General features: G+C 39.7%; 1 protein-coding gene across 2 annotated transcripts in view; it reads right to left on the bottom strand.

Moving 5' to 3' along the window:
* COL9A1 (collagen type IX alpha 1 chain) overlaps nt 1–15,186 on the bottom strand; it is a 97,423-nt gene that overhangs the window by 21,733 nt on the left and 60,504 nt on the right. For both annotated transcript variants that reach the window (XM_054024505.1, XM_054024506.1), the window contains 7 exons: nt 14,548–14,592; nt 13,643–13,696; nt 13,485–13,538; nt 5,150–5,203; nt 4,274–4,345; nt 1,441–1,476; nt 1,291–1,335 (listed from right to left, as the gene is read on the bottom strand). In XM_054024505.1, the coding sequence (XP_053880480.1) occupies nt 1,291–1,335; nt 1,441–1,476; nt 4,274–4,345; nt 5,150–5,203; nt 13,485–13,538; nt 13,643–13,696; nt 14,548–14,592 (360 nt within the window). The remainder of the gene's footprint in view (nt 1–1,290; nt 1,336–1,440; nt 1,477–4,273; nt 4,346–5,149; nt 5,204–13,484; nt 13,539–13,642; nt 13,697–14,547; nt 14,593–15,186) is intronic.

Genomic DNA, 15,186 nt, shown 5'->3' with positions numbered 1-15,186 from the left:
ATATGTTTTAAAACTGAAATGTAACCACAGAATGGCTTAATGTTAATTAAAAGGCAAGTTTAGTGTAGCGTTAATAGCCTCGATGCCATAATTGTGATCATTTTGTTTTCAATTAGGGAAAAGACTTGTATACAGGGCCCCACAAAATCTAATAGCCCTGGGCCCACAGGAGAATTAATCCAGTCCTGCCTGAAAGTGGTTGCTCTCCCAATCCTTGATAGCCTGTAGTGGAGTAGCAGGTTTCCCAGAGCTGGGAATGGACATTTACTATAATTACAATTACTATGTAGTATCTGTTTTTACAAATAAATGTCCCTACAGTTATATTTTTGTGTTTAGTATAGAACACGCCATGTCATCACTTTAGAAACTGACTCACTAGTAGCAGACTCAAAATTTTGCTTCACGGGAACCATATTTGCTGAAGAACAAATCCCCTGGAGTCCCTATTTCAGTTTTAAAAACTTTTAATTGCTGACATAAGGGTAATCAAATGTCATACGTTAGGAAGTAAGCTGATCGTTGCAGAAGTTAGGAATTAATTTTCTTGTCCAGACTACTGCATTACACAATTGGTTAGTATATTGCTTTACAAGTAGAAGAAGGGTATATCTTCCTTTGAAGCATCAGGTATTGGCCATTGGCAGAAGCAGCATATTGGACCTGATGGACAAGTGTGCTGATGTTTCCTTTTTTACATATAGTTTTAAAAACAAAAACAAGGCTTTTAATGTTTCAGAGGAGCCAGGGGATTTCAAAACTGAGACATTGGTGCGTCAGGTCCCAAAGGACACTGCAAAACTCTGCAGTGTAACCAATACATCCACTCTACTTTTGCAGTGATAAAATTATATGATAACACTGAGATTTGGTTTCTAATGGGAAAAAAATCATATTGGAAAAGTTTCTTCAACGGATAAAACAAAAAAGTTAGGCTAGGTCTACACTACGGGGAGGGGGAGGTCGACCCAAGATACGCAACTTCAGCTATGTGAATAGCGTAGCTGAAGTTGTGTATTTTAGGAAGACTTACCTGGCTGTGAGGACGGTGGCGAGTCGACTGCTGCCGTGCCGCTGTCGACTCCGCTTCCGCCTCTTGCCGCAGTGGATTTCCGGAGTCGACGGCAGAGCCATTGGGGATCGATTTTATCGCGTCTTCACTAGACACGATAAGTCGATCCCCAATAGATCGATTGCTACCCGCTGATCCGGCGGGTAGTGAAGACGTGTCCTTAGTATCATTCACATAAAGAACATCTTAAAACAGATTAAGTGAAAATAATGTCTTACCAGGTCACCCCTTTCTCCTGGTTCTCCTTCTCCTCCAGCAGGACCCTGTATCAAAACAAGACACATGCTGTAAGAGTCTTATGCTCCTTAAAATGTGATGATTCTAGAGAGTACAGTGATTGATATCATAATTAATATTAGAAGACTTACTTGTTCCCCTTTAGGCCCTGGCTCACCAACCAATCCCTAAATGTAAAATAAAAAACAAAATATTTTAGAACCTAGAAATCACTGAATGTAAAGAGGGATTTTATATTTCACTCTGGTCAGAACTAAGAGGCTGTTATCTTGAACCAGCATTTCTGGAATATTTGGATCTGAAAGTAGCTTTTTCTTCCTTCCTCCATTTTAAAATTTATTTTATCAGAAGTATTCCTAGAGATATTTGGGTCTCAATTCCTGTTGTATTATTGCAACAACACTGTAGAACAACCAGTTTAGGAGCTTTTTTGGTGTACTTATAAATCAGATTCACTCAGAGACAAAGATTAGATCTGAGTCCTCTGTTCTTCTGATATTTCCTACGGGGAAGGATAGTGATAAGGACAGAGAGAGGAGGGAAGGCACTAGTAAATCTTTGTATCCAATTAGATCAAATGTCACGTAGGGCTCATTCTGAAATTTTCCAATCTCCTTTGTCCATCTCTAGACACACTTGTTCAGAATGTTTATACTTGGGGAATAGAAAATTCAATCATTTGGCCATAGGAATGGCCCTACTGGGTCAGACCAAAGGTCCATCTAGCCCAGTATCCTGTCTTCCGACAGTGGCAAATGCCAGGTGCCCCAGAGGGAATGAACAGAACAGGTAATCATCAAGTGATCCATCCCCCGTTGCTCATTCCCAGCTTCTGGCAAACAGAGGCTAGGGACACCATTCCTGCCCATCCTGCCAAATAGCCAAACAGAGCATTTCACTACAGTTCAGATTCGAAGCAGGAAGGTAGTGACCAAAAGTGACTATGATGTAATGGCTGTTCATTAAGGTCTCTGTAAAATCATTGGAAATACTCCTGTGAGCTTCATTGGGCTTTGGATCAGGCCCTATATTGATTATCTCTGTCCAATTCATAGTGGAAAGGTATTCATAAGACTAATGCCATCATCACAAAGGACTTTAACTGCCACTCAAAGACGGGCCACAGAAAAGCCATAGGTAAACAGACCAAAATATGCTGAATCAGAAATAGCGTGAGACAGAAGAGCTGGCATTGCTTTCCACCCACTTCCCAACATAAATATGAAAGATCCACCAAAGTGCTACCATGCAGTTACAGGAGTGCTCTATATTTCTATACGGGTAAATAGAACAGGTCCCAGTGGATGGTGACGAAGAATATGTGGCATAATTCCTGGGTTTGGAAGGATTGTTAAAATGAATTGTCATGCATTGCAAATATCTTCTTCTGGTTGCTTGTACATCACCTCTTAATGCACATATCACTGGGTTTTTGATTCAACTAAGGCTGGATACATTGCTTGCAAAGCACATCCAGTCCCCAGGAAATCAGGAAGGGAGGAGGGGACACTGATGACTTTGCATCAGTCTGAAGTGACCTCATTGTCTAAGCCTGAGACTGGCTCCAGAGGTAGACATTTCCAAATCTTCTGGACCAGTAGGATGGGAAGGCTCAGTGGAAGGCATGGCCTCTCTGGGATGAAAAAGGAAATAAACTAAAAATATGGTTTTATATATACGGGTCTCTCTCAAATTAGAAAAAGTAAAAAGAAACAATGAGCTGAATTAATTCGTAGCATAACTCTATTTATTTTAAAGGAGTTACACTGGGAATGAATTTGGCCCTATGCTTAAAAAAAAAAAAGCAAATTTAGAAATATTCTCAGAAATCACTTACATAAATGGAAGTCAGCTGGATGTACTCTCAAACTATGAAAGACACTTTGATCTACTAAAAAGAGGAATTTGCAGATTCCTATCTGGCAACATTGACAGCTGGCTAGGAGTGTGTGTACCTGAAGTCAACATTCTGAAAAAACCACACAGAAATATACTAACTTGATAGTAATTCAGAGAGGACAAATGTTCAAGGTGGCCCTTAAAAACTTGTCAGTTTACCTAGATAAGTAATTTTAAAAATTGTCACTAAGCCTTCTGTGGGCAAGCACAGGAGTAAGGGGGCATAAACCAACCACAACCCCTGCCTAGCCTCGCTACATCACCAATGTGCGCTCTCCATGTCCTTCCCCGAGTGACTGGAGAAAAAGCGTATATTTTGTATAAGAATCCACCAGGGCCGGCTCCAGAATTTTGGCTGCCCCAAGCAGCCAAAAAAAAAAAAAAGTCGCGATCTGCGGCGACAATTCTGCGGGAGGTCCTTCGCTCCGAGCAGGAGTGAGGGACCGTTCGCCGAATTGCCGCCGAACAGCTGGACGTGCCGTCCCTCTCCGAAGTGGCTGCCCCAAGCACCTGCTTGGTAAGCTGGTGCCTGGAGCCGGCCCTGGAATCCACTGTTATTCAGTGACATTCATCCTGCAAGGCAGGAAATCTCCAGCAAGTGAGTAGGAATTCTGAGGCTTCTCAGGGGCCCAATTTTTCCCTACAAAATACTGTTTGATCTTGTGAATGTGCATAGATAGCCTCAGAAGTTGCAACAGTCACTATATTTCTATAGTATATACAGAGTACATAGAAACATTGCAAATACTGAAGTAGGGTAACATTTTCTGTGACTTCCCATTTTCAGGAGTGCCTAAATCAGTGATTTTTAAAGGGACTTAGACACTTTTGGAAATTTTATCTGTAACCTTATTTATTTACAGGGTTGATTTTTTGGGCAGATTCTTATGAGCCTTAATTAGCCATCGGACATTTAGAGCACCCAACTTCTAAGCAGCTATAATTGATTTTGGTGTGAAACAAGAAACTGAGAAATTAATAATCATAACAATGAATGAGTGCTGTTAAAATCATTGTATTCCTCATGTTGCCATTCTTCACGGTGCATTCAAGCGCATTTCTTACCCTGTCACCTTTGGCGCCAGGCAGGCCTGAAGGACCTGGTAGTCCCGGTAGTCCTAGGTCCCCTTCAGGACCCTGTGAAAATAAACCAAGGATGGAAACTTCCCAGTATTGTTTCTGGATAGAACCAATGGATAACTATAACCAAGGGCCAGTTTCTGGGCCCCTTACACACATTGAGTAGGATTCTATTCCCAGAGTAGTCCCAGCTCATACAGTCAGGGCATACTCTGTGTGAGTGGAGATTGCAGAATCTTGCTCATCTAAACAGTACTTTTGAGGAACTTATTATTGACTAACACAAATAGCAGCACTTATTGGACTTTTCCCTCCAGCCCTAGTGCTAAATAGTTTAGTTCTTAACAAAAAATTCCTGTCATTTATCCCCCATGGCTTGTACATTCCTCCTTAACAGCAGGCTCTTTCAGCTCAGACCTCTCCAACTGTGCTTCTAACTAGTACTGTGTAAATATTGTTTGAGTGGTAGTACAAGAGGGCATTCATGATCTGTCCCATTCATTAGGTCTAGGTAGCTGCTAGCAGAAAGCTGGTCTTTCACCACTCCTGCTTCTTGAAAATGCATAGCGCGCACACAATCTTACAGCTTTGGCTTCACACAAAACAAAAAAGCTTTATGCTTTTCCTATCTTGCCACCTCTTATAACCACAATACATTCTCAACATATTTTCATATGCTTTAAAATTTGAACATTGTGATTTTACTACAGACACAAAGTACTGAAAAGGCAGCTTATCAATCATCCTTTTCATCATACTCCCTCGACTCCCTGTGTAAATAGGGGAGTGAGGATTCCTTCTGATGCCATAAGTTCCTGGAAAATAAATATAAGCTGATGGGAACTGAAATATGCTGCTTACCAGTTTCCCTGGTGGACCTGGAGGCCCGGCAGGACCCAGCTCACCTCTGCTACCCTTTTAAGAAACAGAAGGGCATTGTTACAACCTTGAATATTTATTTTCTAATTAATTGTAAATGAATGACCTTTTACCCCTCAAACTTATAATTTAATAATAATAATGAATGGAGATATCCCATCTCCTAGAACTGGAAGGGACCTTGAAAGGTCATTGAGTCCAGCCTTCTGCCTTCTCTAGCAGGACCAAGTACTGATTTTTGCCCCAGATCCCCAAGCGGCCCCCTCAAGGATTGAACTCACAAGCCTGAATTTAGCAGGCCAATGCTCAAACCACTGAGCTATCCCCCTGATTCACTTACTCTTTTTCAGTGGGCTCTAATTTAAGGTTCATGTATATTAATGCAAACAAATGCAAGAGTCATAAAACTAAAACGTTCTTAAAAGTAGTTTAAAAATCACTATACATCTGTCATGGCATACACTATGTTAATTAACATTACATTCCTGGACTTTTCTCATAATTTCCCAGTACAAACAAACAAACTCTATTTTACAATTACAATTTTACAACTATTTAATAATATTTAGGGACAGTCTTGAACCCCTAACTCACACCAGTTAGCCATTACTCACAGAAATGATCCTCTCCGTGGGACTACTCCAGTGAGTAGCCACTCATCACTAGCCAACTTCAGGAAAGCACTTGATCACTTCATTAAGTCTATCCCTATCCAAGACAGCACTTAAGCACATGCTTAACTTTAGGCATGTGCTTTTAAGTCTCATGAATGGGACTTACGTGCATGCATAAGTGCAGTCATGATGCCCAGTGTGAGTTTGCATATTATAATCTGGCTTTTAACTATTAGCCTAAAGTCTCCTACTCCCTTACAGTGGACACATCCAGAGCTAAATGTGAAAATTTCATGGGAGAGTTCTGGTCAGCAGCAGACTCAATGAGGTAACAAAGACCATGAATTTTAGGGGTGGGGGGGGCCTAAAACTTGTGGGTTTTGTCATGGATGTCAGGACAAGCATACATCTTTAATTATGCTTTAACCTCACATCTTTACTTTAGGACATGTGTACATATTAAAATTTAAATTATGTATATATTTTAGACATCATACCCATATATTAATACTAGCACTATCTCTTTAAAGTATATGCTATGGGTGAATTTCAAAATTTGAAGAAATTTTTTAAAGCGCCTAAGTCCCATTTTCAAAAGGAACTTGGAGACAGATTTTTAAAGATATTTCAAAGGGAGTTAGTGGTATGTTCAAAAACACCTAGGTGCCTAAGTGCCTAGCTTCATCTTTAGGTACCTAAATACCTTTAAGAATCTGGCCCTTAGGAGTCTCTCATTGAAAGTCAATAGGACTTAGGCACCTAAATCACATAGGCTGAGATTTTTAAAGGTATTGCAGTGCTCAGTGTTGCAATGCTCAATTGATTTAGGAACCTAAATCTCATTTTCTAGAGGCATTTAGACCCCTGGGAGCCTAAATCCCAGTGATTGTCCTAAATGCCTAAATCCCTTTAGAAGATGAGAATTAGGCTCCTAAATCAGTTAGCCATTGCACTGATGAGTGCCACAATACCTGAAAACCTTTAAAAATCTGGTCTTTGGGGACAAGAAATTTGTACCGTATACAATTTAGGGAGAATACTTGCTATAAAATCATGATGCAGCATGTAATGAGACTATAACATTCTTTATTTAGCAGTGAAAGTTATCAGTTATAAAAACCGGTTATTTTAATCTGATGTGTGTGGCTCTAAAAGATCTGGCTGAGAATGGATCTAATTACTCCAATATGGCATACAGTGGATAATTCACTATTTCAGAATGAAAAGGAAATTGTGACATGAGTGGATAAAAGGAGACATGAAAAATGCATTTTAGACCATATGTCATATATGCATGGATTGGCTTCTCAGACAAGGTTAGAAAGACTGAACTCTCAAATTTTCACAAAATAATGAGGTATCCTGGGGAGATCAGAGAATTTAGAAAGATTTTTTCCCAGTCATTTCCTCAACAAAGTTCCTGTGCTGATAAAGCCATTATTTTTAAAAAAGTATTGCTGCATGGTTTGTGGAAGCATTATTCATAGTAACAGTCTGACCCTCACCCTATGACCCAGAAAACTCAGTAATCTTCTGTAAATCCTACATTTAACCACACAAATTCTGTATTACACTTCTACCCAGGATTGTCACATATTGTTCTAGATTTCAGGTTCAAGAAAGAAGATTTAATTTTAACTAAGATCAGTTTAAAAACCATTTATATCTGGATACCCCATAAGGACCATTTCTGAATGATATGAAAGTAAAATAAATCCTTTCAACACAATTACATTGACACAGAATAACTACTTGGCACTTGAATCATGCAGGTTCTGGTCATGTGATACTATATTTGCAACTTTTCCTCAAATAGCAGTATTTTTCAGTGTTTCCCTAGTATGGTGAAAAAATACACTGAAGATATCATCTCCTGCTACCACAAAGATACTGTTATTGGATAGATTATTTCATACTAATGTCACATCTTTGGGTCCAGATGAGCTGTGCTTGACACGGGACCTGAGTGGAAAGACAGGAAGACAGTGACTCAAAGCCACTTTTCCACCACCACCAACTCCCAGGCCTAGGGCCAGCCAGGATCTTCATTAGCCCCAGGCATAATTTGAAGCAGCCCAAGACCTGTTCTACATTACACCTGTCAGGAATGATCCCCTAGGATCTATTTTGTTGGCCAGGGATCACCAGAACACAAAAAGCTCTGGCCATGCCCCCAGCACATCACTCATGGCAGGGGTGGAAGGGCCAGAAGTAGGCGGTATTTTGCTACTTGGGGATGCCCTGATGTCATAGGATCGCCAGATAGTCTGTTACAACAGCATCCTGGCTCCTCCAGTGCAAAGCAGCTGGATGGAAGGCCGAGGATGTGAACCAAAGACTTCATGACCAGTTCTGATCATCAAGAAAGAACATCTCATACTTATACACATTAGTTTTATCTTATCTCTTATATAAGGCAGATAGATTTTATATTACACATCTTGAAGTTGTAGAGGGACCACTCCCGCCCTGTCTGAAATTAGTGGGAGTTTTAACATTGGCTTCACTGGAAGCAGGATTGTGACCTTCATATGCAGAATGTGCTTTGTTCTTGATCTAACTATAACTTATGTGTCTCTCAAGTATGTGCCCAGTCCATGCTGTTTCCTAGCACCACTGTGGTGATAGCTGCCTGGAAAGGGGTGAGGAGGGGTATACTCTCCAAGGGTGATGCAGCTGCCATGCTGGTGTGTAAAGGGGCCGGCCACAATCTAGCCCCAGTGTCCTTTCAGAGCCTCAGATAAAAGGCACCATCCATTGTGTGCTGGATCCTCAGGTGCACCTGAGCAGAGAAGGGCATTGGTGGCTATGCAAGGGGACAAGTCGTCTGGCCCAGTAATGCAAAACAGCTGGTAGGATAGGCAAGGACCCAGCCCTGTTAGAGTTTACTATTCCACTATAGAATAAACACACTTTGGGGTAAATTTGAGTGCAATGTGTGCAGTTTTGCCATGAGCCAGACAGGGTTCTTCCTGGGGACATTGTCCGTAGCACGGCTCCTCCACCTCCCCTCCAGCCCACGTGCCACACTCTAGCCTGAATTAACTGAGTCTGCCAGCAAAAAATTAAAAATCTTTAAAAAAAGCTAACTTTTTCAAATGGCTTAATATCAGTTTTATGCTGTCAGACAGGATGTTCACACCTCTGTATGTCACATTCTCTGCCAATGCTACATTAACAATTATCCATGGAATGTATGGCGTCAAGAATACAGGTGACATTCCATTAACCATCCAGCATTATTTAAAGTTACCTGGGCTGAATATTTAAAGATATGTGTGTATGCATATTAATACAATAGAACTATAGACTCTGATAAGTATTAATATACACTTATTGCAAGTGCCAAGTGATCGCATAGCCTAAGACATTATCCTTTCAAAATCAAGTCAGGCACAGGAGGGAGAATCTAATGGCTTAGAAATGAGGACCAGGAAACCTGGGTTCTTCTTTTGCTTCACATATCCTGTGTGATGTTAATCTATCTGTGCCTCTTTAAAATAGGAATAGTAATACTACCCTATGTCCTAGGGGTTGTTTAAAAACAACTTCATTATTTGTGAAACTCTAAGACTAAACAGACGAGCAGTGCAAAAAAAATTGTGTATGCACAGTACATCCTGGGAAGGTGAAGACATCGGACTACTTATCCTGCCACCGTGTTGATGCCCAACTGAAGAAAATGGACCCACTTTTAAACTTCAGGCATGTAAAGGGACCTGGTATCAAAAAGTTGATTTAAGTGACAGGACAATTAGTACAGCAATCCAGGATACACTTCGGGCTGAAAAAAAGGTCTTACAATTGTACCTATGAAAATAATCTTTGCAGTAGAGCACAGATAAAGAAAATAATTCAGCTAAAAACTACTGTATATACTAAACATTTTTTTTTAAAATAGCCAATATATAGAAGCTAATATGCATGCATATCTCCAGGTTATTTACTCAACTTACTATAAAAGCTTAAAACACCAAGCTATTTAACAAATTCAGAACTATCCAAAATATTAACCAACTAGAAAGGCTGGGAATAAAGCAAAAGGAACAAGTGTCTGGTATAAATTCACCATGAAAAATTAAATGCTGCTAAATCTTAATAAATGTGTGAGGAGGAAAAATTGCAGATAATTACTTAAGGGAACACAGTCAACCTCACTGATTAGGCTTGACACTTTGACGTTTAAGAATTATTTCTTTTGGGCCACCACAATGACCAGTTTAAAAAGGATTTAAACCACAAGTTCAGTAATTATTTAGAATGACTTGTAATGTGATGCAAACATACTGTTAAATGACAAAACAATTACAATTGAAAAGAAGCTATGTTTGATTGGAAGTTAAAAATTCAAGTTGCACGGTACTCTTGTTACAAATGTAAGCATGTCATTTTCCTGTTTTATTAAATGAAGGTTGAATATTTCATAAAAAGCGCATAAATTATAACAGGCTTTTTTCTCAACTGCCCATACCAATTTTCTAATTAAAATTAGATAGATGATTATATTTTCTCAAGTGTTTATTTTCCTATACAGAAAATCTTGAGTAGTCAAGCAGATAAGATTGTATGATCTATTCCAATAAACAGATAAAAAATATTTTGTCTGTTGTTGGAATAGACTATGTAATCTAATTATCTTCATTTTGAATCATTAAAACCTCCTCTGAAAAACTATTATAAATGTTTAAGCTATTGGATATGACAGCTCTGGTTTCTGAGCACTGACTGGCTAACAACCAGGGTAACAATATTCTTCTGTGGATTTTAATAATAAAAATTGTTGTATTTATATAGCATCTTACATCCCAAAGGTTCCCAAACTGATATGTTAGCAATATGATGGTTTAGTTGGTGTTGGTCCTGCTTTGAGCAGGGGCTTGGACTAGATGACCTCTTGAGGTCTCTTCCAACCCTGATATTCTATGATTCTAATATACAGGTGTTACTTCTTCACCACTGAAATATAATTGCCAATGAGGGAAATGCAGCCATTATTTAATAGTGCACAGAAGCAGCAACAGGGCTTGAAAACTCACTTGCCAGCAGAAATGGGAATTTTCCATTAGTAAGTGCCTCTTGCAGGCTGCTTAGATAAAGAGGCCGCCTGAGAATATTGTTAATAAAATAGAAAAAGATCACGTTTAAATTTGTAAACAAGAATCTCACCCCCCGCCCTCCATATCAAGTTACACCACAGAGGCGCACTGGAGGAGTGCTAATCTTGTTGGCTCCATCATCCCACACTGAAGGGTGTCCCGGCCCTTCAGCAATTACTAGCCTTGTTGTCTATCCACCGCACTGAAGCAGAGGACAGAAGTAACACAACCCTTTTGACTCCCCTTCCTTTTAGCCCATGAGAAGGTGCAGTGGCTTCCTAGTTCTCTCACTTCCTTGGGCCTATTAAGAAAATGATCCTGATAGCAGTGACTTCTTGGTGGCTTCTCCTCTTCTCTGTCAAGAGAAAAAGGGAAGAACTCCAGGTACCTCCTGACTCCTGCCACAGAACCCTCCACTAGGAAGATGGGAGCAGGGGTTGGAACGAGAGTGGTGCATGGAATACGGGCTTAATATGAGTAGAGGGCCTTTGACAGTAGAAGGAACCAGGAGAGGAGAAAAAGGAAGGGAATGATCAGTAGGAGGATGGAGAGTGTAGACTTGAGGAAAGGAAAAGTTAGAAGAGAGGAAGGAAGAAACTAAAATAAGTGGTAAAGAGGTGACCAAAGTAGAGATTAGGGGAAGGAAAGGCAAAGAAGAAATAATTCATTGAAGAGCAACCATGGGATCTGTTACATTACTGAATGATGAAACAAAATGAGGGGAACACATTCCCCTGATCTCTGCAGTGACAAACAGAAAAATCACTATATTTAATCTGCATTGAGTGTTTCTGTCTGACAACAGGGTTACTAATAATTAACCCAGCATGTCAACTCCTGTTTCTATGGACCGCTGATTTCATAAACTCATACTTGCATGTTATGGGATTAAAAGCATAGTTTAGCAGATTATCTTGCATGGTCAATGTAGAGAGATACTTTGTTCTTGATCTAACTATAACTTTTATGTGTCTCTCAAGTATTTAGGAGATCAATGCCAGGAGAACAGTTCAGAAAACAAATTCCATTCCATCCAAGACAACGCAGTTGGAGGCGTCCAACAAACCCAAGCTTTGGTGAGTATAGTTATGGCAAGCTTAACATTGAGATATTGTGTCACAACATGCTGAGTATATATATTCATGTTATCTATTTTTATATCCTTCCTGGACAGCCAATGGCCAAAAGTCATGCAAAGGTGTGTTCCAAAGAAAATAGTGTGTTGTAATAAAGTACATTCAGCAAATGACAATGCAAACCACAGAAACATACAGAAAGGAAAAGTAAACTTGTTCTTTAGCTGAGATTTGTTGAATATTTAAAGTCAGAGAGCAATTAGTTTATAGGAGCCAGTTTCCCTGCCTGGTTCCCCTTACAAGTAAATCACTAATGTTATATCACAGCACAAGGCCTGAAGGCTCCAACTGAACACCTCTGGAGTGGGATGGCAAGAGAGAAACTTGCAAACAGAGGTCATGGAGCATGAGTTCTTCTGAGCAGCAAATGGTCTCACACTGTGAATTCTAGTGCATTAAAACTATCCCCAATTCACAGACAGTCTGTTGGGGACCATTTCCAGTAAGTTACAGCAGCCTCATGCTCTTCTAACTTCTCTCGGGACCAAGACGGAGGCCAGGCGAGAAGCAGAGAAAGAAAATCAAAAAGCTGTTACCAGCCCCCTACAGCCACCACCTCTCATATCTCATCCGCAGCATAGACTCTGTCCCTCTGTCTTCAACATTACACTTCAATGAGTGCCAGCATATTTCTCTGTGTAATTCCTTGCTTCTCCTAACCCACCCTCCTTCAAGGCTTATTCTTACCCTGGACTAGCAATCTTTCAAAATCTCTTGTATGTTTTTCTGAAGTAGGCTAATGCTGTGGAAGCAATCTCCAGCAAAAGTACATACTCCTCTGAACACCAGTATTTTCAACCAGAAGAAACTACTATGGTTCAAAGCACTACCTGTCCAGCCCCCTCCACCAGTGAGTAATATATCTAGTAAAAGCATTAGAAAGGATCCAAGCCACAATGTTCGGAGGTGTGTGTACAGCACTGGCTCAGAGCATGTAGTGGTGTCTGTTTCTAATAGCTGGCCCTGAAAAGGATAAGAACATGTTCTTTACTGATAGCTAAACAGTTACTTTTTTAGCTTTAGTGGTAGGGATTGTGCTGCTGGTGTTGATGATCTTGGGCTTGGTTCCCACTCTTGACCAGGGGGGTCTCTACATGTGCGTCCATGGGTCCTTCTGTTTGAATCTGGGGATTCTGCTCAGCCTATTATGAAAACAGAGACTAGCTGCAAAATGAGGATCCATGTTTCAATTTCAAACTCGCCACCACCACCACCCAAAATAAGTTGTGGAATAATTGTGTCAATTGTTTTGTTTTGAGTCCAGCTGAAATCTGTATATACTGTAATTGTGAGCACAGCTGCTTTTTTAATGTGGGTTGATGCACATCCACTTGACTAAGGAGTTAGAGCTTAGTGTTTTCCTTAAGTAACTGGCACTTGTGATAAGTAGTATGTGTATCACATTGTTGGGTTCATCAATCAGACATCACAGTTCCAAATATGCACAGTAGGAAACAAGTCAAGTACTTACAGGTGGACCCCTTGGCCCTATTGGTCCCTCTATCCCCTGTGGTCCTTGTTCACCCTGTTTTCATAATGATAAGAACAGAGCATGTTTGAAAACTGACTCTTTGCACAAAATAGAAATGTTCTTGTGAAAGATTCAGAAAAGAAGAAAAGTGATCTTACAGGTTTACCAGAATTTCCCATTAAACCTGGTATCCCAGGGGCACCTGCATTACCCTGTTAGACAGGAAGGTGAAAAAGTTAGCCATACCAAGCTACCAGTTACCATAGCAGTTCAAGAGAATTAACAAAGAAATTAACAAGCAATGAAATCAAACCACTTGCTGTACCCATTTTTGCTCTTACTCTTTATTCTCCACCTGATTCTCCTCCATCCAATTCCACCAAGTTCTTCCCTTATTTTTGTACAGCAACCAATCACACTGATGGGACTCCACAGAAGCATGCCATATATTTAAATTGAATCCCAACTTCCAGTCTAATCTCTTTTTTGAGTTGCTCATGGTTTTTCCTCAAATAAATTTCTTTTGGTCTGAAATTTTCAATGCTTTTTGTTCAGGCCCTATGTGAATATTCGTGAAGAGTTTGAGCAGAATTGGAACAGCCATTTTTCAGTTATTTGAACTGTTAGAATTGAAAGCTCTTGTCTTTTTATCCATTTAATGAAGCTGCATATGCTGTTCTTATTAACATATCTGATCCTTTTTTGAAGTGTACTATGCTATGTGTGTCAATGATATCCTCTGCAGTGAATTTCACAGAATTACTATATGCTGCATTTAAAAAAAAAAACATTTTCTTTTAAGTGTTTTGAGTCAACAAAACCTTCTTTCATCTTTTACGCAAGATCAATGCTATTGTCACAGTGAAAGAACTGCAAAAACTGCAGTCCAACCACTGATTAAGTTTTTGTTCACTTATCTGGCATGTATCATTTTTTATGTCAATGGTTATTTTTCATTTAACCACAATGACAAGTGAACAAAACTTCACTGGCTATTTTAAAATTTGATAAACACAAAATCCAGTTTTAGAGGAAAGGAAGTAGATTATTTAAATTATTTTACCTTTGGGCCAGAAACACCATTTGCTCCTGGGGAGCCAGGTAAGCCCTAAAAGAAACAACATTTTAAATGTCATTTGTGTGTTATTACAGAGTTTAGAAATGTACAAAAAGCACCTGCTGAAACTGTTGTTAAAAATGTAACTTTACATTATTGCAATCATAATTTATACTTTTCGAGTCCTATCACCTGAAGATCTTGATGCACTTTCCAAACAGTAATTGATAAAGCCTGATCCCCCTGCGAAGTAGGTAAATAGTATTATCCCCATTTTATAGTTAGGCAAAAGGCAGCACAGAGAGGTGAAAGATTGTGCTTTGTTCAGGGTCACAACATGAGTCACTGCCACTACCCGATTCAGAAATGGGTATAATACCCAAAACTCCCCACTCCAATCTTATGCTCAGACTACAAAACCCCTCTCTCGTTTACACTCCACATTCCCTCTCTTGTATACAACCGTTCACAGCAAGTGCTCTCTATAGTTAGGAAAAAACATAGCAAAAAACAGAACCAACTTCAGAATGCAACTGTACATCAAATGATATTTTAACTTAGTTCCTTCAATATCTTCTCTGAGTATCTGCTCCTGTAGCAGAATGTTTTGAAAACGTTTCTGTTGGGCTTTTAATACTTGACACT

The sequence above is a fragment of the Malaclemys terrapin genome, chromosome 3 (genome assembly GCF_027887155.1).
Source record: "Malaclemys terrapin pileata isolate rMalTer1 chromosome 3, rMalTer1.hap1, whole genome shotgun sequence".
Taxonomy (NCBI): domain Eukaryota; kingdom Metazoa; phylum Chordata; order Testudines; family Emydidae; genus Malaclemys; species Malaclemys terrapin.
Note: the sequence above shows the minus strand (reverse complement) of the source record. Positions and strands in the feature narration are given on the sequence as shown.